The sequence below is a fragment of the Hirundo rustica genome, chromosome 18 (genome assembly GCF_015227805.2).
Source record: "Hirundo rustica isolate bHirRus1 chromosome 18, bHirRus1.pri.v3, whole genome shotgun sequence".
NCBI classification, from domain to species: Eukaryota; Metazoa; Chordata; class Aves; order Passeriformes; family Hirundinidae; genus Hirundo; species Hirundo rustica.
The window spans coordinates 1,823,599-1,851,110 of NC_053467.1; the positions used below are offsets into that span (position 1 = coordinate 1,823,599).

A 27,512-nucleotide genomic window follows, 5' to 3' on the forward strand; every position below is an offset into this window, starting at 1 on the left:
GCCATCTGCAGAGCTGCTGGAAGCCTGAGGTTGTGTTTGGAGGGGAGGTTCAAACTAATCAAGTGTTAATTTACTCTAGGGCAAAGTCTAGAAAATTATTTACTGACTTTGGTTTATCACACAACCACTGAAACCCAAACAAAATTATGAATGATCTTGCCTCCTGCCTGATAGGTAGATCTGTTCGTGTCCAAAGGGTGGCCTTTACAGAGAACTTGCATGCACCACATCCTTCTAGGTTTCCTGGGGAATGTTTGCGTGCAGCAGAGCATGGAAAGGACCTTCCACATGTTTCTTCTATTCTAAAATGTGCTCACTGAAATTGCAGCTGAAAGGGGTGGAAGCACAGGTTATTCTCCTAGAAGATGCCACCTTCTCTGCTCAGGAATGTGTAAAGATCTAAATTTTACACTATTTCATATCAAAGGCATTCAGTAGTTTAACAGACTGCGTGCCTTGAGGAATTTTCTAATATGCCTTTTCTGGTGGCATTTTCTGATGTTCTGCCTCACTTTTTCATGGACACTGTGAAATACCTTCTCTCTCTCTTTCCTATTGCTTCTCTCGAGCCCCTCAGACACAAGATCACACAGGCACAAACTCTGGGCTCTGTATACACAGAATAATACTTTCAAAGTAAGCTAAAGGTTCTGGATTTTGTGCTTTTGAAATTCCTGGCTGTTAGAAGCTCTTGCATGTGGGAGTGCCTCAAAGTCCTGCAAATCATATGTGAGAGCCACTCTACATGACTCACAGAGCTTACTTTTGTCTAAATTTTAAGATGTCCAATGACATAATATCAGTGGCTTTGTGTATGTGGTTTTGAGAAGGATGTGGCTGTGCAGCTCTGTGAGTAGCAGGTGAAGATAGAGCAGAACCAGGGTTCTGAAGACTTCTAGTTTGATATTCTCTCTGCCCTCACTTGGGCATGCAGGCCTGTTTAAGGGGGGTGTCTTCAAAGACAATTTGTCTACAAAAGCACTTTCTTAGCACTTCTTCAGCAGATAATTAAAATTGAGGCTGAAGTGCCTGATTAGTCCTCCTCTTCCTATTAGTCATTGAGCATGACCACTGTCTGGATAAATGTCAATTTCAAATGCACAGACTTTCTGCAACTTTTCTGCATTCCTCCAGAGCAACTGCAGACATGAGTTCAGATGCAGAGATGGCGATCTTTGGAGAAGCTGCTCCCTATTTACGGAAGTCAGAGAAGGAGAGAATTGAAGCCCAGAATCGCCCATTTGATGCTAAGTCAGCCTGTTTTGTAGTGGATGACAAGCAAATGTATGTGAAAGGTACCATACAGAGCAAAGAAGGTGGCAAAGTCACCGTTAAAAAAGATGATGACACAGTAAGTGATGCCATTGTTACTCCTATGAGATCATCCAGTTCAGGCAGTTCCCTGTTTTAGATTTCTCCTGTTGTTCCCTTTTTTTTTTTTTTTTTTTCCCCCTTTCTTTCTTTCTTTTTATTTTTTTTTTCTTTTTTCTTTTTTTTTGCTAGACTGTGACTGTAAAGGATGATGAAGTCTTCCCCATGAACCCTCCCAAATTCGACAAAATCGAGGACATGGCCATGATGACCCACCTGCACGAACCCGCTGTGCTGTACAACCTCAAAGAGCGTTACGCAGCCTGGATGATCTACGTAAGTGGCAGCAGCAGCTTCCTTTGGGCAGCCTCAGCAACTGCTGGGCCAGGCTCAGGGGAAGCCAACGTGCTGTGTCCCTTCCTCACAGACCTACTCGGGGCTCTTCTGCGTCACTGTCAACCCCTACAAGTGGCTGCCGGTGTACAACCCCGAGGTGGTGAGTGGCTACCGTGGCAAGAAGCGCCAGGAGGCCCCTCCACACATCTTCTCCATCTCTGACAATGCCTATCAGTTCATGCTGACTGGTGAGTTACCTGGCAAGAGTGGGAAACCCTGATAATATGCAGGGCTGGCTATTTGGTCAAGGAATTTTAGTGGTCCCATAGCCCTACAGCACAATGCCAGATCAGACTGTGGAAATCTTAATGGCCTCTGGGCTATCAGATAATGAAGGAAAAGCAGTAGCTGTCTGTATGGCTCTGTGCCCCCTCCCTTTGTAAGGAATTTAAAGAAATGGTAAAGGAGAAACACAGCAAATAATCTGATTTTAATTAAAACACTATTTAAGCCAAGGTCTATACATAAAAGAAAACAAATACTAAGCAGGAAGCCTTTTAAAGAATCACATCTTGAAGTTAAATTTTGGGCTATTTCATCCCTGTACAAAAAAAAAAAAAAAAATCCAGATGGATGCTAACGTGTATTAATGCATCATTTATCTTATCTTGTAAGAAAGCGATGAATACTGATGCAATACAGTTCTTTCCCTTGAAGTCAGTTAGTTGTGTCCGAGGAACTGATGCCCCCCACATCTCATTTGAAGACTTCTTTCTGTGATTTTATTTGCAGATCGTCACAACCAGTCAATCCTTATCACGTGAGTATGTTTTGGTATGAGTGGCAAAGCTGACAGAACAGTGATGATGTTTCCTGCTCCCTGTAATAATTAATATTTTTGTTTCAACAGCGGAGAATCCGGTGCAGGGAAGACTGTGAACACAAAGCGTGTCATCCAGTACTTTGCAACAATTGCAGTCACTGGTGAGAAGAAGAAGGATCCACAGCCCGGCAAAATGCAGGTATGACATCAGCTCTCCCTTCTAGTATTTGCTCACCCTGTGCTGCTGAGGAGAAAGTACCAATGTGTATTTTGGGGTTGCAGGACTATCTAAAAGCAGAAAGTGTTGTGCAGCTGAGAAGACAGTCAGGATGCACAACCCAAGCCCATCTCTGCTCACTTACTCCTGATGCCCAGCCTCAAATCTGCTGAAGTCTTACTTATAAAACCATTTTGTCAGTGTCGGAAAGCCTCCATTTACACAGGGGAGTCTTTACCAGGGAGGGGAAGGAAATGTTAGACAGCAGCTTTCTCTGTGCCAGCTGTACCTATTCATGGCTGTGCCATTCCTGGTCCTTGGCTCATTCCCGTTGACAGGGGAAGTGCAGGAACTCTGGAGTCCAGAATGTCTGTGCTGAAGTTAAACATCATTTCAATTGCATCAGCCAGTAGTTTCCTCTGGCTGGTATTTCTGTCTGTGGTCAAGAGAACAGGCCAGACGGGCAGCATGAGAAAAGGGCTGGATTTGGGACAGCTGGGACCACTTGCCTGACAGTCAGAAAGTAACCTCAGAAAGGATCCTTGCAGAAAAGAAGGCGCATGCCTCAATGTCCCCTTGCTGAGCAGCACAGCTGTTGCAATCTGAGCCCACTGGTGCATTTGCTAGGCACAGGCTTCGCTCCCCAGCACAGAGCAAGCAGCAAACACCCTTGTGGCACAAGTGTGTGCCACCACAGCCTGTGAGATGCTCATCAAAGCGTGTGACATGTGTCAGCATGTTATTCGAGTCCCCAAGGGCACAGTGGAGCTTAAGGAGATTCCAAGGCTGAATATTATTTCACTCAGAGGCAGGTGTCTGTGACTGATGGGTTGTTATGGCCAAGGCAAGTTCATCACAGGCACTCTTTCCATCAGCACCATGTTAGAATCTCCTGGGCTCAGCTTTCATCAGCTGCTCACTATGCCAGGACTGATCTCAGAAAAGCTTCAAGACAGCTGAGACATGTACAGACCGTGTGTGACAGAAGGAAAATCACCTGGCTCTCGGACTGACAGTGATCTGTCCTGCCCTCTTCTGAGTATTCACAGAATACTCTATTTTTCTAGCATTCCAATCCCTGTGACAATAGTATGTTCCTCTTTATTAGAACATTAAGTAAAACAGGTTATGGTTCTGTGTAGCCCAGCATTCAATGGCAGATACAAGCTGATATCAGATACCAGGCAATGGTACAGGAATAAGGGAATTGTGTGGCAGCATTCCTCCAAAATACGGTCTCAGCCTCCAGCACTTTGTCACGCAGCCTGTAGACAGGAATCCAGGGTGAAGCTGTGTAAAGAATTGTTGTGTTCATCCGCGCTGTCATCCATGTACAGTGCTGCTGTTTTAGTTCCCTGGTTACAGCTGTGCAATCAAAAGAGGCTTGGCGTTGATGTAGTCATCTGCACTGACACACACCTTCCCTTCCCTTCCCTTCCCTTCCCTTCCCTTCCCTTCCCTTCCCTTCCCTTCCCTTCCCTTCCCTTCCCTTCCCTTCCCTTCCCTTCCCTTCCCTTCCCTTCCCTTCCCTTCCCTTCCCTTCCCTTCCCTTCCCTTCCCTTCCCTTCCCTTCCCTTCCCTTCCCCACTTAGAGGAAAGATACGTGTGAGAGGGCATTATTCTATGGATTTAGGATATTTTATTCTAACAAAAAGATAGAGAACTTCCCATGCTACTGCGTTGCTTTAATTTTCGGCGGTCCTCCTTCACGGTGGACTAACAAAAACTGATTTAAACCTGCTGTGCCATCTGCAGACAGCGCTGGGAACGGCAGCGCCTCTCCCTGCAACGTGTTCCTCGCATGCACTGAAAGGCAGTAACCAAAACAGTGCCTCCCACCTTTCATCTGATACAAACCAATTTATCTATCTTTTCCTTGTTCTCGGTTTTCCATCTGTCTTGGAAATTATCCCTGGCAACATTTTCATGCCCTGATTATGCTGAGTTTGCTGGAGTTGTGCTGTTTACTCTGCTTTCCTGGACTGCATCACGCTGAAAAGGGGAGACATAATGTCACAGAAGCTTTTTTCCTTCCCTATTTTTGCACTTGCCAAAAGAGATACAACACAGTATCAAAACTTCACATGTTGATCATTCCTTCTGCAGTAATTCAGCAGAGAAAAGGGAAAAAAAAAAAAAGGGGGGGGGGGGGGCGTGTCTCTGTTTTGTGCTTATCTAAGTTTGGTATTTGAGTGTCAGGCTTTGTCCAATCTCAGTCTTCAAAGCATGTCAAGAGCTGTATTCCTGCACCCTGAAAAAGCTGCAGCTGTTTGAATGTAACTGCAAAATTTTACATTCCCCCTTGGTAGGTGTTTCCTGCCAAAGTCTGTGCTAGTTGTGGGTTCAAGCAACCTTCAAAAAAATTCACAGAATTCTCACATTTTCTTTAGCTGTCAAAACTTTTGTGAACAGGAATGCAGAAACACCTTTCATACAGATTTCAAATGCTCTGAACTCCACTGCAGTGATGTTGTATTTGATATCCAACATGTGGTATCAGATACAAGAAGCAAGCAAAACACAGATTCGTCTTTCATCACTCTTCCTTTTTGAAACCAATGCCAATATCCATGAGTGTTGGCTGATGAGTAATTATGAAGTCTGTTAATTTTTAGGTTTAAATTACATGTGATATGTAAAAATTATCTGTAATATCCCTGTTTTAATATTTGTTATTTAATAAGCAGCAAAGTAATAAAAGAAGCATTTTCTTCTGTGACTAGGGAACTCTGGAGGATCAAATCATCCAGGCCAACCCACTGCTGGAGGCTTTTGGCAATGCTAAGACTGTGAGGAATGACAACTCCTCACGCTTTGTGAGTTCATTTCAGATTTGTTGGAATGAAGCTATTTAACGCAAGCCTCATTCATTGATTGTCATAACCAATGGTTTGATCTGCACTGCTCAATAGGGGAAATTCATCCGGATTCACTTTGGACCAACTGGCAAGCTGGCCTCTGCAGATATCGAAACCTGTGAGTTGGAGCAAGTCAGAGCAAGCAGAACTTATGTGTTTGCAACCTCAAATTTACCAGGAGACTAACAGCACCTCTCTTTTGGTCAGATCTCCTGGAGAAATCCAGAGTCACTTTTCAGCTGTCTAGCGAAAGGAGCTATCACATTTTTTACCAGATAATGTCCAACAAGAAGCCGGAGCTCATTGGTGAGTGTTAGCAGCTCTGGGCTTGGCTCAGTGAGTGCTTTCTCTTCCCACTGTGACCTGCCCCAGTGCCACTAAAGGTGACCCTCACACCTGCAGATCTCCTCCTCATCTCCACCAACCCCTATGACTTCCTCTATGTGAGCCAAGGAGAAGTCACGGTTGCCAGCATCGATGACAGCGAGGAGCTGCTGGCGACAGATGTGAGTGGAGCAGAGCAGAGCAGCTCTGCAGCCAGCCCAGATGCAGGTGGGGGGGTCTGGCCAGCCAGGCCCAGCACTGGGCTCTGCTGCCCCGTGCCACGGGACCGGGATGGTGCTGGACACAGAAACCCCACCTGCCCCTTGTGCTTCAACCCTGCTGCTTTCCCGACTTGGCTGTTGCCTCTGCAGAATGCCGTGGACATCCTGGGCTTCAGCCCTGATGAGAAGGTGGGGATATACAAGCTGACAGGGGCTGTCATGCACTATGGGAACATGAAATTCAAGCAGAAGCAGCGGGAGGAGCAGGCGGAGCCGGACGGCACGGAAGGTAGGGCTGATTGCAGAGTTTGCTTGTGAACTGCACCAGCAGGGAGATAGAAACCCCTCCCACAGAGTGCCCAACTCTTGGAAATAATTTTCCTTTCCAGAAAATAATTTTTATTAAAGATTGTTTCAAGTTTCACAAAGTCAGTGATTTAATTTGTTCCTCTATAATGAAACAGAAGGACATAAAACTTAAGCATTGCTGCAGCGCTTCAGGCACGGACACAGGATTGTGTTGCAGCTGAGACATTGCCTTTGGAGCAAGGGGAATGTTATCCATGAGACTGGAGAGGGGCTTCTCTGGATAATAGATGCATTTGGATTGCACCAAAAGTAGATTCCTTGTAACAGAAGCACCTCAGAGGATCAGGACATTTTTCTTTGTCTGTATTGAGCTCATCTGCTGTTTCTGATCCTAGTGGCTGACAAAGCTGGCTACCTGATGGGTCTGAATTCTGCTGATCTGCTCAAGGCTTTATGCTATCCCAGGGTGAAAGTTGGGAATGAATATGTAACTAAAGGACAAAATGTCCAGCAGGTACAAAAACAGCTCATCAGCTTTTCAATTTCTTCAGAGCATTCTTTCAACTTTAGAGCTAACTCAACATTTGTTACTGCCGTGGCTGTGCTTCTTACAGGTGTACAATTCAGTGGGTGCATTGGCTAAGTCAGTCTATGAGAAGATGTTCCTGTGGATGGTTGTTCGCATCAACCAACAGCTGGACACAAAACAGCCCAGACAGCATTTCATTGGTGTCCTGGACATTGCTGGCTTCGAGATCTTTGATGTGAGTTACTGTAGGTATGCCTGCCCACCGAGGGCTGCTTGAAACTCACTGGCATTTTTTTTGATATTTTGAATTCGTAGTTCAACAGCCTGGAGCAGCTGTGCATCAACTTCACCAATGAGAAACTGCAACAGTTCTTCAACCACCACATGTTTGTGCTGGAGCAAGAGGAGTACAAGAAGGAGGGCATTGAATGGGAGTTCATCGACTTTGGCATGGACCTGGCTGCCTGCATTGAGCTCATTGAGAAGGTGGAAAAAAATCTTTTCATTGTAGGGGAGTAAATTTCTCTTATGATCATTTATTTTAGTTTAGTCGTTCTTAATAAAATGATGCATTTACTGTTGAATTACATTCTCGTGTCAAAATAAGCAGCTTATAAAACCAAAACTTTTGGAACAAAAGGCTGTCTCTGCACAAACAATGCTTTCCTGAACAACGTGGCTGGGGTGGAAGGAAGAATGCTTACACAATGCTAAATTGATGACTTTAACAGCTGTCTTTAAACAGTGGGGGGAACAGTGAGGAGCAGTAATGGATCCCCTCTCCACCACTTACTTTCTTTATGTGTTCATATTTCTCCCAGCCCATGGGCATCTTCTCCATCCTGGAAGAGGAGTGCATGTTCCCCAAGGCAACTGACACCTCTTTCAAGAACAAGCTCTATGACCAGCACCTGGGCAAGTGCAGCAGCTTCCAGAAGCCCAAGCCTGGAAAAGGCAAGGCTGAGGCCCACTTCTCCCTGGTGCACTACGCTGGAACAGTGGACTACAACATCTCTGGCTGGCTTGACAAGAACAAGGACCCTCTGAATGAAACTGTTGTGGGCTTGTACCAGAAATCATCCCTGAAGCTGCTGTCCTTCCTTTTCTCTAACTATGCTGGTGGGGCAGAAGCAGGTAAGTGCTTGTTCAGTGATGGTCAATAAGGCAAAAATCAACTAAAAACTAGTTGTGCTTCCCCTCTCAGTGCTGTGCTCAAGGCTACCAACCCCTAAGGTGACCTTGCTCTTGTGTACATCCAGATATCCCAAAGCTAAGACAGCAACATGCAGAACTGTTGGAAACACCACATTTATGTGCTGCAGAGAGGTAAAGCACAGCAAGTCCAAACCCAAGTGACAGAAGGTGTATGTTTCCTGACTATCTTTGTTGTGAATCACTTGCATGCTTACTCAGCCACTAGACAGGAGTCAAATAAATGTGCAAAGTGAAAGCATTTCAGTCTTTGTTGACAGAGATTTGTTTCTTAAGTGGAACTGAAAGAACTAAAAGGAGATCATGGAATGATCTCATATCCAGCTGAGCAGTCCTGGTGTTGTGATGGGAAAAGAGAGAGACAGAGAATAAATTTAGAAGTCCTCTATAAGTCTCAATTTAATTGGCTTCACAGTATAGGAATCATGGAAAGACACTGAGCTGCTTGGACTTGTATTCCTGAGACTAAAATTTGCTTCCTGCCATAACTCAGAATAGAACTGTATTTTTCACCTGGAATATTGGACTAGGAGATTTTTCTATAGAAGACTTCCCTGCACTGATAAATGGATTCCCAGTGCTGAGTCACATTTTTGAGGTTTTTCACCTACTTTAAAAAAATTTCAAATGGGGGGTTTGTGTAACAGTGAAAGCAATATGTGACCAGTTGCACAGAGTACACTGTTAGGAAACTTAAGTCAGGCCACACAGTTCCATATCAGCAACCTAAATCTTGCATTTGAGATCAAATATCCCACACACTTACCAACAACTACCTAGCAGCAGTCCACTAAACTCTCAGGGAGCAGTGTGTCCGTATTTAAAATGAAATATTTTATTGGTCCATGGCCAAAGGAAGATGAGACCTACAAAATGCACTGCATATTCTAACTGTTCACCTCCTGCCTGCTTCTTCCAAGGTGACAGTGCTGGTGGTGGTGCTGGTGGCAAGAAGGGTGCTAAGAAGAAGGGGGGCTCTTTCCAGACAGTGTCTGCTGTGTTCAGGGTATGTGAATTTCTTTTTACATGAGCCATGCTTCCATGAAATGGTCTGAGGGCTGGAACACCTATCCCATAAAAACATCTGAGAGCTGGGGTTGCTCAGCCTGGGGAAAACAAGATTCCAGGCACACCTTATTCTGGTTTTCCAATATATATCAGAAAGATAGAAAAATACCTTTTACCAGGTCCGGTAGTAACAGGACAAAAGGCAATGATTTTAAACTGGAAAAGGGTAGATTTAAATTGGATATAAGACAAAAACAAACATTCACTCTCAGGTTGGGGAGAACCTGGCAAGGGTTACCCTGAGAAGCTCTGGCTGCCCCATTCCTGGAAGTGTCCATGGCCAAGCTGGACAGGGCTTGGAGCAACCTGTGGTAGTAGAAGTAGGGCAGGGATGCTGGGCTTGATGATCTTTGAAGGCCTTTTCCAAACCAGACCATCCTGTGATTCTATAACTCCCTGAATTTAAATAAGAATTCAAGAGCTACAAGCCTGAAGCTGAAAACTTTGTTTAATTCTATCACAGGAAAACCTGAACAAGTTGATGACTAACCTGAGAAGTACCCATCCTCACTTCGTGCGTTGCCTGATTCCTAACGAGACCAAAACACCTGGTAAGTCCACCCTTAAAGTTTGAAGATATGGGACTGACAGGAACTGGCTTCCACAACTTCCCAAATAGCTCCCTCTGCACGTGACGTCCTTTTGAGGGTTTGCCTGCAAGGCAGTAACAAGGGAAACTCTTTTGTGTTTACTGTGACTGAAACAATTTGAGCATTACGTGGTCCACAAGTTACCCATCTTTGCTTAATGCATGTACAGAACTGTGATAAAGACGGGTTTGATTACAGCTGATAAAATTGTCTGTTGTGGATAACAGCATTAGAAAATCCTTCCTCTGGATGGTGCTACACTACACTACACTGTGCCACCTTTGCCTACATCCAGTGATTTTTCAGCTGGTCTCCTAAAGCACCATCCTGCCATTTTTTGAGAAATGTGGCCTTTTCACAAACACTGCTCACCCCTGCACTCTTAGTAAAGCCCACTGATGCAGCTCTCCACAATTCATATGAATTGAAGGCATGCTCTGTCTGCGCTTCCTGCATCTTTAATCAAGAGCTGCTTGAATAAATTTACAATAAAATAAAATAAAATAAAATAAAATAAAATAAAATAAAATAAAATAAAAACAATAATAAAAAAGGAATAATTCTGAAACGCTAATACATATGAAGAATCCTTGGGATAAAAACTGAATCATGATGGATGTATTTTGTTTAAGGTGCAATGGACCATTACCTGGTGATGCATCAGCTGCGGTGCAATGGGGTTCTAGAAGGCATCCGAATTTGCAGGAAGGGGTTTCCAAGCAGAATCCTTTATGCGGATTTTAAGCAACGGTAGGTGCTCGGTTATTGCTCACTGTCTGTTAGGAAAAGGCCTCAGTAAGCACCCAGCTCAAGTGATCTGTCTGGTGGCACCACACAGAGACACCTTCCCAGTCAGATCAGGTTAGTGGCACTGGAGGGAACTGGGTCATTAATACAGTTTTGGGGTCACTCCAGTGTTTCCCTTTCTAAATAGACCAGAGATTTCTGGATGCATCAGAACCAGCACAATTTCTAAACTGAATGCCCGATGATTCAAAGAGATGGAAACGCAGTGCAATGAGTAAGGTGCCTTTATAGACTACTCTTTGAAGTCTTCCAAAGTCAATCCACATGAGCCTCCTCACAGTGCTCTGTCTCTGGACTGCATCGTGTTCCTTGTTCCCTTCATCTTGAAAATGGAGACAACCACTGGTTCATGTGGGCTCAGTTGCCATAGATTGCTAAATCAGAACTGTCTGCTGTTATAGTTAAATGTGGCATCTTCCATGTTGCACTGGTGTGGAAAGGACTCAAGATATTTCTGACAATGTCCTGCAATTTCATGTAAGGGATTAGCTAGTCTCAATTGTCAAATTTTAATCTGAAGTGACAGATGATGGAATCAGTCCATAATAGCCATGGTCCATAACAACAAAGTGCTTTAGGAATGATAATGGAAGCCAAAAAAAGAGAATAAACTTACTGCACTGTTATCACTGTTATGATTTTATGTATTCTTTTTCATGGTAGACTTGAGAATAGGAAGTGGTCCAGTGTACAGTCACACATCCACATTGATGTATCTGAGGAAACCCTTTTAGAAGGAATATAGCTGATCTTTGTCAATAGTTTTAATTAATCTTCAGCTCTTGGGTGGCACTCCTCTGATCAATGAAACAAACTCAAAAGAGGTTGACATGTTCTATGCTCTTCCTAATTCCTGCAGAGACTCTTAAGCATGTGCCATAGTTTTGGATGTAACAGCACTCTGTGTTGTTACACAGCCAACAGATGCTTCTCAAGAGTAGATGTGTCCCCTTTTCATCATGTTTTGTTCAACCAGACAACACTGTCTAGATTTCAGATGACATATTCAGCTGCTTTCAGACAGCTCAGTGTTCCTGTATTTCGTGATATACAATGGATCCTATTTTCCTCACCCTCTCTGCAACCAGTTCTTGCAACCTGTCTCCCCACAGGTACAAGATCCTCAATGCCTCAGCCATTCCAGAAGGTCAATTCATTGACAGCAAAAAGGCTTCGGAAAAGCTTCTTTCCTCTATTGATGTTGATCACAACCAATATAAATTTGGCCACACCAAGGTAAAGCCCTTGTGGAAGAGTAGGTATAATTAAGCAAAATGTCTTGTTTGTTGGAAGTATTTCTTGCATGCTAAATCAGTCTTCATGATGATTGTAAAGAGAGTACACCACTAGAAGTACAGGACAATTTGTGTGGCTCTTGTGTGAGGGGCAGCACTGCCAGCCCTGGGAGCACCATACTGCCTGAATGACCCAGATAGATTCTCTGCTGCTTCTCTCTCATGGCCAGTTGAACATATTTATATCAGTGCAGGTTAGACAGGCTCAGACAGGTTAGGATAGTCCTATTATTCAGGGGATTTAGGCACGCAAAGTCTGTCTTCCATATCCAAAGCAGTGTTAGGTGAGACGCTGTTCTTTGTTCAGCACAGCCCGGTCAGTGCTATCACTGGACACAAACACATTCCTGAACAGACATAAAATCACAGAATCACAGAATGGTTTGGGTTGGAAGGGACCTTAAGGATAATCTGGTTCCAAACACTCTGCCCTGTGCAGGGGCACCTTCCACTATGCCAGGTTGCTCCAAGCCCTGTCCAACCTGGCCTTGGACACTTCCAGAGATGAGCTAAATTTTCCATAAACCACACTGGAGCAGACATCAAATAACACTGCAACAATATGATTAGATCATACCCAGACTGACTTGTCACGAATCCCAGGAACACTGAGGATTTGAATACTGACAGAAAATTTCTCTAGCTCTTAAACCTTTCCCCTGCAGGCCTTTTTCTTAAACTACCTTGCACTACCCCACATCAGCTGTCACTGGCTATGTATCTGCCTAAGCCTCGAGCTGTTTTACCCTTTTTTATGTTCTAGGTGTTCTTCAAGGCAGGTCTCCTGGGACTCCTAGAAGAGATGAGAGATGAGAAGCTCGTGAGCCTCATCATTCATACACAAGCTATGTGCAGAGGGTACCTCATGAGAACTGAATTTAAAAAGATGAATGAAAGAAGGTAATGTAAGAAGATACCAGAAATTGTACTGTGTCAGACCAAAGGTCCATCAATGTAATGTATTGTCTCAGGCAAAAAGCTGTCCTTGGGAAAGAACCTTAGAAATTATTAGGGAACAGAGCAAGTACAAACAATCAGCTTCCTCCTGACAGTCTCACAAATTCTGACAGCAGCAATGGGGCCATGCAGGTGGACCATGATCCTACTTAGTGTTTAAAAGGAACCTTTTCTCCAGGAATGCACTTACTGTTTTCAGCCTTTAAAGAACCCTGTGACAGAGAGAGCCAACTGAACAAGGGCTAAGGTTTGTTTGTTTTCAGCATGTTGTCTCATCATTTAATTGGATCACATTGATTTTGTAAGGAATGAAGTATAATCACTCTCTGCTCTCCCTTTCTTTACTTTCCTTTCTTGCCTCCATCATCTAAGATGAACAATCATAGCTTGTACGGAGAAGTATTCAATATTTTCAGCTGTTCCACATCCCCTTCAGCTTTTCATTCATCCCCTTTGAGATGGGATGAATCACGTAAAATTTAGAGTTCAGGAGTGACAGCACTGGACAAGACAAGGAAACAAGGAGTGTTGTTGACGAGTGAAAGTTTTAGGGGAAGTAAGGCTTGCATAAATGTACAGGACACTATGACAAACAATTGGTTTTATTTGTAATACTCTGCAGCATATGTTTAGCTCAGGTATTTTCCTGTGCCAGGCATAGTTTCTAAGAATTCAATAACTCTCCCTGGATTTCTCTGCAAGGAATTGTCTAATCCCCTTTTGAACTATGGGCATTAACGATATCCTTTTGCATTCAAATCCATAAAAATGTTTCCTCATTCTTTTCTGTCCTAAACATTTCTAGTATGGTATTTGCTATTTTGAGTGACCCAGAAAGCATCAAGCTGCTGTTTCCACAATTGACAGTAACTGCCAGATTTTCAGTCTTAGCAGCAGTACTTCAACAATATCAGTTTTCACTCTGGCATTTAACTGAGCACTTGCAATTTCTTTGAGACTGAGGAAAGTCTCAGGGATTCCCAGTCAATATGCCAGAGAAGTCTGTCTGTTTCGTAGTATTTCTTCCTCATTTTTTCAGAAAATAGATATTATTCGAGCTACTGAACCAGCCATTCTGAAGTAAAGTCCTCAAAATGACTATTTAGTAAAAGCAAAGGAGATGAGGGAAAAAAGTCTCATGCAAAAGTTCTTGGAGTAAATGCTGATGCTGTATGGCAAATAATAAGGGTATGTTTCCAGGTCGAGTGTCACCACCCTCATAAACTGGTTTCATGTGTTTTCAGAGAATCTATTTATATCGTCCAGTACAACATTCGTGCATTCATGAATGTCAAACACTGGCCATGGATGAAGCTGTACTTCAAGATCAAGCCCTTGCTGAAGAGTGCAGAGTCTGAGAAGGAGATGGCCAACATGAAAGAAGAGTTTGAGAAAACCAAGGAAGACCTTGCAAAGTCTGAGGCAAAGCGGAAAGAGCTCGAGGAGAAAATGGTGACCCTGTTGCAAGAGAAAAATGACCTGCAGCTCCAGGTTCAGTCTGTGAGTAACCTCCATTTTCAGGTTCACCCCACTTCCTCGTACTCTGCTGCTCTTTTCTCCTCTTTTCCACTGTCCTCTTTAAACAGGAGTGTAACGGGGACAAAGCCTCCACTGCTTTGTGCCTGGTCTTGTCCCTTACACCTAAGCAAGGAGCAAAGCACACACCAAACATTGACACCAGCAAGGATCCAGGAATTTCCAACACTATCACCAGTGGAAGAATCAGACATTCCACAGTGTATATAACACTCCTCACAGCAATGTCTGATTCTGGATATAGGCTGTTTCCACATAATATGGAGCCAGGGCAGGGGTGCTTTTCTGTCAGAGGCAGAACTGAAACTGTGGAAACTGCTTTTCTCTGGAATACTGCTGAACAAAGATTAAAATTGCACCTGTCAGGTTCTAAAAGGCAATAAAATGTTACATGGCCCAGAGCAGTCTGGTGCAAGCGGACTTGTCACTTGTTGCTGTGTGCTTTCAAATCAGTTTCAAAGAAACCTCTATTGTTTCACTCACCAAGGGTCTTAACTGTCTTTTGTCATTTTTATGATAAATATAATGTGCCTTCAATGTGTTCTGATAGGAGAGTGAAAATCTAGCTGATGCTGAAGAGAGATGTGAAGGACTCATTAAAAGTAAAATTCAGCTAGAAGCTAAAATTAAAGAACTAAATGAAAGACTGGAGGATGAAGAGGAGACAAATGCTGAACTGACAGCAAAGAAGAGGAAACTCGAAGATGAGTGCTCGGAGCTGAAGAAAGATATTGATGATCTTGAAATGACTCTGGCCAAAGTGGAAAAGGAGAAGCATGCAACAGAGAATAAGGTGACAGAGGAATCAGGGAATTATTCTTCCCCAGACAGTCCTCCCACACAGCTTGTCAGTTTTGTGGAAAGATCTAGCCACTTATAAGTTCTATGGATAGAAGTGAGATGTGTTCAATGCATAGGAGAGAGGTGTTTTCACTTAATCAATCAGCTGACAGAATTTTTTCTGTTAGGGTTCCTTGTCATGTTATCATGGTTTGTTCCACTTTTAGGGAAAACTTAACATATTTTTGGTGATGCTTAACACTTGATCATCTATTTTTAAAGAAACTGACTTGCTGAGAAATTGCAGCTGTTTTCATAGCAAATATATGCAGGAAAGGCATTCCTTGAGCAAGAGCAACTCAGAGGGCTTTTGTATATCCCAATGGGAAAAACTTTCAGAGGCAAGTGAAGATCCAGCACGTTTCACTATGAAATTTGGTAGGACAGGGGTGGGGATCAAAAACAACAAAAGCAAGAATTCCTACCGTTGCAGAACCAGAGAGGTGAGACTCTCGGGCATGATATATCTGCTGTCCTCATTGCAATCAATATTTACATTCTGCAGAGAGCATTTTGACTGCATCCATGCAAGGTTTTGAAAGGATGCAGGCTCTGTGTTCTCAGTCTGCCGTTTCCCAAGGCGTCCCCTGATGGGATGGGTGCTGGCTGTCTGACAGGTAAAGAATCTCACCGAAGAGATGGCAGCTCTGGATGAAAATATTTCTAAACTCACCAAGGAGAAAAAGGCCCTCCAGGAAGCCCACCAGCAGACACTGGATGACTTGCAAGTTGAGGAAGACAAAGTCAGCACCCTCACCAAAGCCAAGACCAAACTGGAGCAGCAAGTGGATGATGTAAGTAGAAGGTTCTGGGTTGTGTATAATACATAAACTGTGACAGGTTACAGTTGATTACAAACCTGTAGTTTGGAGTGTAAGAAACACCTAAAGCGGACAAGCCAGCTCTAATAATTTCAGCCAATAAACCACTGCTAATTGCCAGGGAACTGTGGAATCCAGCACATCCTTCAGGCTCGTCACAGGGTATTTCAGCACTGTACAATTTGTGATCTGAGTTAACCCATCAGCTGAAGCAGGAGACCTGTGACTGTCTGAAGGTTGGTGCAGAGTTATTTGTGTCTGCATATACTCCAGGAAGTTATAAATACTGGGAATGCGTGTATATTTAGCAGTCTATATGCTAGGAACTGCAGCTACTGGAAAAAATTAATTTCTGTTTTTTCAAAAATTAGTATTTTACCTGTGCACAGCCAAGCTCAGTGTCTGAAACTAAATCATCACACAGCTCTGATCTCAAAGTGAGAGTACAGCACACATGGAGATTCCCTGATTATTTTCTCTATTCATCAATTTCCAACTTAGTTAGATTTTTAAATCAAGAATAGTTACTTTCATAGTATAATTTGTGTATTTCAAAATACATTTTATGTGTTTTAGCTTGAAGCATCTCTGGAACAAGAGAAGAAGTTGCGAATGGACCTTGAGAGAGCAAAGAGAAAGCTGGAGGGTGATCTGAAAATGTCTCAGGATTCCATCATGGATCTGGAAAATGATAAGCAACAAATGGATGAAAGGCTAAAAAAGTATTACACTGACTTCTTATGCTCTGAATTCTGAAACTCATGTTTTATCTTAACCATACTGAATATGCCTTCTTGTTCTTTAACAGAAAGGATTTTGAAATTAGCCAGTTGCAAACTAAAATTGAAGATGAGCAGGCTCAAAGTTCTCAGATGCAAAAGAAAATTAAGGAGATTCAGGTAAAGTCTATGAGTTATTAATAATTTTAGTGGCAATCATAAATTTCTTAGAATTAATTGGTATTTATTCTTAGACCATTCCACAAAAATATTTTCCCTCACATAAATAAAACCTTTAATATGGGACTCTGGGTACTGTTCCCATCTCAGGGCACTTTCACAGAAACTCTGGCCTCTAATCTTACATGACTAGGTTGGAAATTTCTTACGTGAACATTGTGGCAGGCTTTGAAAATGCTACAGATGTGCAGCCACTGAGAATCACTTTTCTAAGAAAACAATAGAATGTGACCTAATATGTCATGATCAGGACAAAGATAATCTTGTAAATGCAGAATCAGGAAAACAGCTCTCTTCACTGCAATTATTCCATGGCTGTTCATCTCAAAATTCCTTTTATCCTGTTTGCGGATGGAGAAAGAACACTGGTTTGTTCTGGCCTGACTTCTAGGAAATTTCTAAGAAATTCACATTCCTTTATGTTTTCCAGTGACACCCCCTCTATTTACTACAGAAATATAATAATATTTTAATTAAAATGTAATCACATTTAAATAATAAATGCAATAAAATAAATCTTATTAAAGTAATAATAAATATTTTAATAACATTTAATTAAAATTAATAAATTTAAAAATCCAAAATAATAAATCCATTCTGAGCAGATTTGGCATTCACTAATGCTCCAAAACTGAATATTACCTGCCCTCAGACACAATACAGTGACGTTTCTAGTGGTTCTTCTCTTTCTATGCTTGTATTAATGGATGTGAACATTTGCTCTTTATTCCTTAGAGATAGTTTCAAATCTCCCCATTACTCTTTTAACCAATTAACTCTTGTAGGCTCGGATAGAGGAGCTGGAGGAGGAAATTGAGGCCGAACGTGCTATCCGTGCCAAATCTGAAAAGCAGAGAGTCGACCTGTCCAGGGAGCTGGAGGAGATCAGCGGGCGCCTGGAAGAAGCAGGAGGGGCGACAGCAGCTCAGGTGGAGATGAACAAGAAGCGTGAGGCAGAATTCCAGAAGATGCGCCGTGACCTGGAAGAGGCCACGCTGCAGCACGAAGCCACGGCTGCCGCCCTGCGCAAGAAGCACGCGGACAGCACAGCTGAGCTGGGCGAGCAGATCGACAACCTGCAACGCGTGAAGCAGAAGCTGGAGAAGGAGAAGAGTGAGCTGAAGATGGAGATTGATGACCTGGCCAGCAATGTAGAGTCTGTCTCCAAAGCCAAGGTTGCTGCACAGGAAGAAGTGTTTCTCGCTGTTAGCATTGTTCTTCTGAACAACCGGATGAACTGAGGGTTATGTTTTCTGTCTCTTCACAGAGCAATCTGGAAAAAATGTGCCGAGCTCTTGAAGACCAGTTCAGTGAGGTCCGAGCCAAAGATGATGAACATGTGCGGCTAATTAATGATCTGAACACACAGAAAACACGCCTACAGACTGAGAATGGTACGTCCCTTGAAATTTAATATTCCAGTGTCAGGTACTTAAATATGCTACCTGAATGCCCGTGTGTTTTGTAACATATTCATCGCTTGGTGATCTGAACAAAACTCAGAATGTAGAATCTCCTCCTGGTGGCAGTCATGGAAAGCTACCGAAGGAAACACCAAACCAAACCACAAGGAGTACTGCCAGTGAAAATGAACATGTGAGTTTGTGGTCAGTTCTTCTTTCCTTTGATGCCAGCACAGTATTTCTCTTCAACAGCTTTTCCTATCTTATTCCTATCAGGAATGGAATTACCACTCTCCCTTCAGATTACCAGTTTATATCTTGCAATCACTTTCCACATGGCTAGCTGCTCTCATTCATTTGTTTTGTCTTGTATCTCTGTCTAAAAAAAACCCCAAAACTTTTTCTCTTTAGGTGAACTTACTCGGCAACTGGAGGAGAAGGAGTCCTTGATTTCTCAGTTAACTCGAGGCAAACATACTTTCACTCAGCAGACTGAAGAGCTGAAGAGACAACTAGAGGAAGAAAATAAGGTGACTTGCTTTCATTTGGAACAACAAAATTTAAAACATATCAATGCGCTAAAAAAAATAGAAATGAGATTTCTCCTCTGAGAAGAGACATCAGAATAGTGAAAATTTTGCACTTCGCCTTGGAATACAATACAGAGAAGAGACATTAAAAATTAAATAAGCAAGCCAGTTTAAGCCCTTTTCATCACATATTCTGAAGATCAAAAACATGAGAGAAGTGAAGGAAAGCAGCACTGTGCCCATAGGCAAAGCAAACAGCAGCAGCCAAAGAAAAGAAATAGAGCAGGAGTGCTTGCAGCTTGTCTCCTGGTGGATTTATTTTGCATCTGCCTCAAACATCTGGTGCAGATGTGTTGGGGAGGTGTTATCCCAGACAAGATGGGCAAGCACCTGACCCTGTTTAACAACATCAAGCCTGAAACACAGAATCCCTAAAGTTACTCATTTTGCTCCTTCCGTTTCTCTAGCTTCTGCAGCACACGGAGAGATGAGTATTTTATCAAACCACAGGGAAAATATCCAGTCACAAATTACTCGTGTTCTGACAACTCATTTTATTTTAACTACCCAAGGCCAAGAACGCCCTGGCCCACGCCCTGCAGTCGGCTCGCCACGACTGTGACTTGCTCCGGGAACAATATGAGGAGGAGCAGGAGGCCAAGGGGGAGCTGCAGCGAGCCCTGTCCAAGGCCAACAGTGAAGTGGCCCAGTGGAGAACCAAATACGAGACGGACGCGATTCAGCGCACGGAGGAGCTCGAGGAGGCCAAGTACGTGGGGGATGGCTTGGAGCAAGTAGAAGGATATTTAAGCATTCTGAGTGAAGAGCTGAAGGAAACCAGAATATGTTTGTAGCGGTGATATGCAGAGCAGTGTGCTTTTTAATGTATTGGAACTGAAAAGGGGAGTGAGTGAGTTTAAAAAAAGACTGGACATGGCACTTGGTGCCATGGTTTAGTTGAGGTGTTGGGGCATGGGTTGAGCTCCATGATCTTGAAGATCTCTTCCAACCTAGTCATTCTGTGAATTCTATGAATTCTGTGAGAATTAGGAGTGTCTACATAAAGGAGAATTCAAGTGCATTGAGTTAACCATAGTAGTTGAACGAGCACCTTCTTTACACTGTCAGTATTGAAAGCATATTTTTGGTCCCTCTCCACATTGGTACAGTTCATTCTTGGTGCATACTCTCCCAGTCTATCCCAATTCATAGTGCTGTGCCACCCCAGGCTCCTGGCACCACAGCATTATATATTGTTCTCTCTGCCCATCTTCCCCATTCCAAGCTCCTTTCATGTTCGTCTTCTGAGAAGGTCAGAATTCTCTTTTTCTCAGTGCTGAATGCCCCATCCTGCAGGAAGAAGCTGGCCCAGCGCCTGCAGGAATCAGAGGAGCAGATTGAGGCTGTCAATGCAAAGTGTGCTTCACTGGAGAAGACAAAGCAGAAGCTGCAGGGGGAAGTGGATGACCTCATGATTGACGTGGAGAGGTCACATGCAGTCTGTGCAGCATTCGATAAAAAGCAGAGGAATTTTGACAAGGTTTGTTCAAAAGACCATGCCAGATCTAAACATCATTAGATATTTGATAGGACAAGAAAAATTCTGAAAGTATGGAAGTTCTGCACTCACAGTAAAAGAAATTGCATTTTGCCCAAAGCAAAGTTATGGAAAGGACACCACAGTGGGACATATAGTAAAGTCACTGTTTAAGTAACCCCAGCTGACCACAGCAAATAAAAAAATTTTCTGATAATTTTAAAAAGCGTGAAGTCTTCACAAGGGAGACTGGTCAAACTGAGTACTCACATGCAAGCTAATAAGAAGTGGTGCTAGTCTGCCATCCTAACCTTGGGGTTAGGCAGAGCCTCAGACCCATGTAATGTTCCAGCCTTTGCTGTCCTTACTAAGATTTAAAAGAATCTGCACTGTTGGACCAAGTGATGCTGCACAGCCCTGCATCTTGGCTTACCCTTGTGTGAGTGAAAAAACTGTGCTAAAAAAGGATCTCACAGGTCTGTGGTATGAAACTGAGGAGAGATTTGGTAGAGAATGACCTTCCTTGGTGGGCTCAGTCCAGGACAACTGGCTCCTGCAACACTATCAAGATTCACACACTCTTATTCAGACCAACACCATTATGTTCGGGCTGGGGTCAAACCAAACTCCTTCCTGACAGCTTGGGGCATGCACTAGTGTTGGTTGAAGAGGCAAATTTAAGTAGATCCCACCAAAAGAACCACAGTATGCATCACAGGGAGTTGATTGTCACAGACAGAGAACAGTCCAAAGCAAAAGACTGTTAAGACAAGCCAGGCCTCTTGGGTTCTTGTCACATAAAAGGTGCAGAGGTGGAGTGTTTCAGAATGGGTCATTCTTCTCCTGTCACTCCAGATCCTGGCTGAATGGAAGCAGAAGTACCAGGAGAGTCAGACAGAGCTGGAGGCTGCCCAGAAGGAGTCTCGCTCTCTCAGCACCGAGATCTTCCGGATGAAGAACGCCTATGAGGAAATGCTTGACCAGGCTGAGACTGTCAGACGGGAGAACAAGAACCTCCAGCGTAAGTCCATGTGTCTGTCAGCTTAGATTCACCTTGAGCCCTCAGATGCTGCCACATTTCTGGACTGCCAGAGCTCTGCCTCTTCCCAGGGTTTTGTTCTTTACCATTTTTCCCACAAAGGCGGTGTCTTTCTTTCCTGCTCAGCTGATTATAAAGTCACCTGCAAGCACACACTTTCATCTCTACAGCATCTTGTTTCTTCAGGATGTTCACCCTTCTTCACCCCATCATAATCCTATGCATGGAAAAGGACCAAGTTAACTGAATAGACAGAAATTATGATGACACTCAGTTTTTTCAGATTGTTTCAGTCACTGCCACTAGAAAAAATCTGGAGGGCTGTTGTCTGTCTCCAGATTATTGGAGGATCATGCAGCTGTGGCACAATGGGCTGGCATTTAATAAGCAAACTAATTATAGAAAGGAAACACAACTCAGATCCTTTTTGTGAACTGAGTGGTCACTGGGGATTATCAAAGCATAAATCAATCAAACATTACTGTCTCTGGAGATGCAATTTCACTACACAGAGGAAGCAGACATTATTTTCTGAGCTCACTCCAGTCGGTCCCTCTCATTTTCAAACTGCACACTGAACTGGGATGTGCAGGTTATCAGAAATAAAGACGGCACACACGATGTATTATTTCCTCTCACTGTCACATCCCATTACACCAGAGTCTCTTTTGTCACTCCCACTACCAAAGAGCAATTGCAGGTGCCACTGATCACACTGCCTGAGAGGAGCTGAGTATGTGTTTTCTGGTTGCAGAGGAAATTTCTGATCTGACTGAACAGATTGCTGAGTCTGGAAAAGCAAATCATGGGCTGGAGAAAGCAAAGAAGCAAATTGAGCAAGAAAAGTGTGACCTACAAGCAGCACTAGAAGAAGCAGAGGCAAGTGTCCTCAGTCAGGGGCTTGCTTTTAGAGAAATCAAGAATGGAGAAAATTTGGGTATATATTTTATATCCCTGCTTATCCTGAAACTGTCCCAAAAGTGCAGGAAGACAGCACAGACAGACCAAAAAGCACAGGGACTGCTCCCCTGCCATGCCAATGTGGCATTCCTGGCTGTGCTATCACAAACAAAAACCCCTCAGTCCCGGTCTAAAATTGAGCTCATTTTGCACCACCTGTTTGAATTTCCTCCCATGGGAGGCTGAAGAAAAGTCACTAGCATTTCAAAACTCTGATAGTTCTGTTTTCTAGTCAAATTAAGTATGTTTTCAGAGAAACATACTCTCAGAGAAGGTCAAATCCATTCCTAAAAGTTTTCTCAATGCCACCTCCTGCTCAAATCAAGCTGAACGCTGAGGAGAATCAAGGCAATATTTCTTCAGTTCCACCACTTTGAAGGAACAGGAGTCAGTAACATGTCCAAAGAGGAGCCAGTTCACAGGACACAGGCTCTGATGAACATGGAGAGGTTTCTGGGGATCTGCTGAATCTCAGATTACACTGGTACACTGTCAGCACTGCATACTGGGTCTCACAATTCCATGATTTCTATCTTCCTTACTCTCTTTGGCTACCCCTCAGCTCTCCATTACTTTAAATCTTAATTTTTTTTGCCATTCCAGATGGTAGCTCCTTCAGTTCCCTCTTTTCTGGGTTCCTCCTTCTGTTCTGTATCTTCCCTGACTGCGTCCTGGAAAAGGTTTTATTACTTTTGTATAATCACATCTGATTCACCACAAAATATCTTTGTGAGCACTTCATGAGCTGGCCATGGTATACCTAGAGCATACCTCAAACAGAGAGACACAGAATTGCCTTAGCTTGTACAGGATCCCTAGAAGTCTTTATTCAACTTCATGGTCAAAGAAGGGCCAATTTTCAACTTACATTAGGCTGTTCAAAGCCCTGTCTAATTGGTTTTTATAATTCTCAAGGATGGAGATTTCAGAGTATTGCACCTTTTCCAGCGCAACGTCATTCTCAGGGTAAAACATTTTTATCCCTATATGCAGTCAGGATTTCCCTTGTATTGACTTTTGACTGACCTCCTGCCTTTTTGTTGTCCACCATCACCAAGAGCCTCACTTTATTTTCTCTTTAACTCCTCTTAGGTAGAAAAAGAAAGTACAAAACAATTTTATTTCCACATGATCTGCTGTCTCTCCAGTGTCACCACAGCCTTCAGTGCCCAGACCTTGTGATATCTGAGGCATTTTCCTAAGGAATATTATTCCTAAATTACCATTTAATATCCAGCAGGGGGACAGTGAGTAGGGAATAGCAGTCAGCTTTTTCAGTGCTTGGTCTTCCCTAAAGATAAGGCAAATAAATACACCTGCCCTCCCAGCTGCAAAGGATCACATTTCTGCATGGGCATTTCCCAGCAATGGACACTACAGAGACAAACCATAATATTTCAACCCTGACAGGGCTCTTTAGAGCACGAAGAGGGGAAAATCTTACGTGTTCAGCTGGAGCTGAACCAGGTGAAGTCAGATGTTGACAGAAGGACTGCAGAGAAAGATGAAGAAATTCAGCAGCTGAAGAGGAATCACCAGAGGGTGTTAGAGTCTATGCAAACCATGCTGGATGCCGAGGTCAGAAGCAGGAACGATGCTTTGAGGCTGAAGAAGAAGATGGAAGGAGACCTGAACGACATGGAAATACAGCTGAGCCATGCCAACTGCCAGGTAGCAGAGACACAGAAGCACCTCAAAGCTGTGCAAGGGCAGCTCAAGGTAGGGACCACAAGGTCACTGTCCCGCGGGTCTTTGCCATTCCCTCTGCTCGCTCCTGGACCTCATGAAAGGTGCTTTTCACTCTTTTAAGGATTCCCAGCTCCATTTAGACGATGCCCTGAGAGAGAATGACGACCTGAAGGAGCAGCTTGCCATAGTAGAGCGCAGGAACAGCCTGATGACAACAGAAATGGAGGAGATGAGAGCTGCCATGGAGCAGACGGAGCGAGCCCGCAGGGTTTCTGAGCAGGAGCTGACGGATGCCAGCGAGAGAGTGCAGCTGCTCCACTCACAGGTATTTGGCATCTCCTGGCACAGGAGGTTTTTACAGGCACGTGGGAATGGCACAAACGGGGTGGGAATGGCACAAATGGGGTGGGAATGGCACAAACAGGGTGGGAATGACCCGCCTGCTGGCTGCCCCAACAGAACACAAGCCTCCTCAACACCAAGAAGAGACTGGAAGTGGACATAACCCATTTACAGACTGAGGTTGAGGACAGCATTCAGGAAGCCAGAAATGCGGAGGAGAAAGCAAAGAAAGCAATCACAGATGTGAGTCCTCTTGCTCACCTCGCTTCCATTTTATATTACCACAGGCACTTTTACCCTTTAGAAAGGCAGCAATCAGATGGAGGAGAAACATCTCTTCATCAGCAAATGCCTGTGACACACAGTCCCTCCCACATGGGCCTCATGCAGCTGTTGCCCTACTGCTTGTCACAGAAGACCCCCTCAGAAAGGGTCCTTATGTCCTTCCAGCAGTTTATATTGAAGAGATATTCTCCCTCCCCTTCTCCATACTCATTCACATTTGCTTCCAGAGTACATGTAATAGGCAGGATAGGACAGATGGTGGCAAAATTGCAATAGAAAAAGAGTAGTTTGAAACAAAGGCCAGTCTGGGCACAGCGCAGAAAAGCAGAAGTCAAGATTAAAATCATACACATTTCTATACAAATGCTAGACATGCAAGAAAGAAAAAGTTTCCTATAAATGAGACTTCAGATCCCACATTATCAGTTCCCAGGACCACCTAGGAAAGGTATAGGAAAACCGAGCAGAAAATGGTGACACTATTGCATCAAGTCCTGGTGCACCAGTGTTTGGTCCTGACTGCCCAGCAGCAGCAGTGCTGCAGGACCCCTGACCTCTCTGCTCTGCCACGCTGGTGACAGCCATCTGTCCCAGCTTCTGAGGACCTCAGCAGGCATAAGCTTTTCAGTGCAGTTTGAGGTACCCTGGGTCATCTCTCATGCAAAAACTGCTCAGAGTCTGACTTTTTGGTAAATCTCAGCACCAAATAGCCAGATACTCAAAGTCACGAGTGCTCGCTGGTAATACTTCAAGGTACTTCAATTTTGGCTGACTTAAAAACCAGAACTTTGGTACCGAGCCATTTGCACACCTCGATTATTTTTTTCTTTGTATCAACCCTGTCTGTTCTGTGAGGTGAAGCAGTTTTAGAAACACAGACTTTGAGAAAGAGTGATCCTGTTTATGTGACAGAGCCTTAGCACGGCCGTGGGCGCTGAGAATGTGCAGAGTCACTCCCGAAGGTGAAGCTGGGCACTGCTCCCAGGCCCCCAGAGCTGCTGGGATGGGGCTATTTATAAAGTAATTGTGCACCACAACCAGGCAGCCATGATGGCAGAAGAGCTGAAGAAGGAGCAGGACACCAGTGCCCACCTGGAGAGGATGAAGAAGAACTTGGAACAGACAGTGAAGGACCTGCAGCTTCGTTTGGATGAGGCTGAGCAGCTGGCACTGAAGGGAGGGAAGAAGCAACTCCAGAAGCTGGAGGCCAGGGTATGGTGAAAACTTGGGTAGATAAAAGTGAAGTTTTTGACTGGGCCCTTGGTTTCTGGAACCTCTTGGGAGGGTGAAGACAGGGAGAGCCCCAGGTATTCACAGCAGGTTTGATGAGAGCTGTGCTGAGTAGCCAAACATTGCACTGTGGGTGACGGACTTGAGAGTGACCTCAAAGATACTGAGTGGGCAAAACTGGGGTCAGATGGACAGCAGGGAGGCATAGATGGTAATTTTGTCCAGGGAAAAATAGCAGCCATTCTTGCCATCTTCGCTGTGATCCTGTGTTTCAGATTAATGAGCTAGAAAATGAGCTTCATTCTGAGCAGAAACGAGGGATAGAATCCCTGAAAGGAGCTCGCAAGTACGAACGGAGGCTGAAGGAGCTCACTTACCAGGTACTGCCAATCCTCTACCCTCCTACGTGGATCACTCAGTTCATCTGCCAAGGCTGACTCGATTTTCACTTCCTACAGTCAGAAGAAGATAAGAAAAATATTCTTCGGCTCCAGGACCTGGTGGACAAGCTGCAGCTAAAAGTGAAAGCGTACAAGAAACAGGCTGAGGAAGCTGTGAGTGGAGGACTCTTTTCAGTGGGGCCTGGGTGGAGATTTCTGAAAGGTGGGCTCCCTAGATCATTAAAATAATTGAATACTGAGTTTGACAGGGCAGCTAAGGCCACTGCCTCTGAATATTCTTTATTATGGCTCACAACGAAGTGGGCATGGCTGCGGTTATCCTGGAACTGGTGCACTTTTGGAGCCGCACAAGCCAATTTTCCCACCTGGAGCTGGGAGGGGTAATTGTTCTGCCCGCGTGGTCGTGCTGTGGATGGCACTAGACACAAACACACGGACTTCTGGCAGTGCAGGGCTGTCCCTGTGAGGCCAGCACAGCTGATGTCACTGTGGCACGGCCACAGGTGTCAGTGGTGACTGGCCAGCGCTGTCATTTGTGCCAACGCTGTCTGACTTGCAGGAGGAGCAGGCAAACATCAATCTCTCGCGATGCCGCAAGACCCAGCACGAGCTGGAAGAGGCGAAGGAGCGAGCTGACATTGCTGAGGGGCAGGTGAACAAGCTGAGAGCCAAAAGTCGTGACATGGAAGGCCAGGTGAGTTGGAGGCTGCAGAGAGGAACTCTTCCTGTGCAGGTGGTGTCACAAAGGTCACTGCCCAAACAGTCACAGCTGCATTCCTCACACTCTTTTTCACTGGAGTGTCCTCACAAAGAAAGGCCGGGAGCTGTCACACAAAACCAGTGCATTTTGCAAGCCCTTTTGGTGCCTCACAGGAGTCTGACCAAATACATTCAGCCCTAATAACCCAGGTCTTTCAGCACAATTGGGAGATATTACTTCTTCATTATAAAGTGGCAGAACAATTGCAATAGCCACAGACCTGAAATGAGACCACAAATAACTCAGTTGCTCCAATACCCTCTACATTATCTTCCTTTTTCTGTACCCAGAAATCAGAAAAATGAGGTTCCTGACCCGAGCTG

The 27,512-nt window shown here is 44.1% G+C and overlaps 1 protein-coding gene across 1 annotated transcript; it reads left to right on the forward strand.

The window, feature by feature from the left end:
* The first annotated feature begins 1,147 nt into the window (after positions 1–1,147).
* LOC120760780 (myosin-13-like) lies at positions 1,148–27,509 on the forward strand. Its single transcript, XM_040081361.1, has 39 exons — positions 1,148–1,351; positions 1,504–1,647; positions 1,739–1,895; positions 2,440–2,467; positions 2,558–2,669; positions 5,411–5,503; positions 5,600–5,663; positions 5,753–5,851; positions 5,948–6,051; positions 6,241–6,379; positions 6,795–6,913; positions 7,014–7,163; positions 7,244–7,414; positions 7,750–8,062; positions 9,061–9,146; positions 9,672–9,759; positions 10,431–10,548; positions 11,718–11,841; positions 12,664–12,800; positions 14,102–14,357; positions 14,944–15,186; positions 15,851–16,027; positions 16,631–16,776; positions 16,863–16,953; positions 17,799–18,188; positions 18,281–18,407; positions 18,828–18,946; positions 19,519–19,715; positions 20,303–20,486; positions 21,339–21,504; positions 22,277–22,401; positions 23,893–24,201; positions 24,293–24,496; positions 24,631–24,756; positions 25,840–26,010; positions 26,304–26,408; positions 26,487–26,582; positions 26,989–27,123; positions 27,480–27,509. Exons 1-39 carry the CDS (start codon positions 1,148–1,150, stop codon positions 27,492–27,494), a joined length of 5,832 nt encoding a protein of 1,943 aa, XP_039937295.1. The 3' UTR covers positions 27,495–27,509.
* The last annotated feature ends 3 nt before the right edge of the window (positions 27,510–27,512 follow it).

Bases quoted from the DNA above. Each gene is read 5' to 3' on its own strand.
- LOC120760780 (XM_040081361.1), top strand. From the start codon at position 1,148: ATGAGTTCAGATGCAGAGATGGCGATCTTTGGAGAAGCTGCTCCCTAT. The intron at 6,914-7,013 runs GTACAAAAACAG...TGCTTCTTACAG, and splicing joins AAGGACAAAATGTCCAGCAG to GTGTACAATTCAGTGGGTGC. The intron at 16,028-16,630 runs GTAAGTAGAAGG...TATGTGTTTTAG, and splicing joins TGGAGCAGCAAGTGGATGAT to CTTGAAGCATCTCTGGAACA.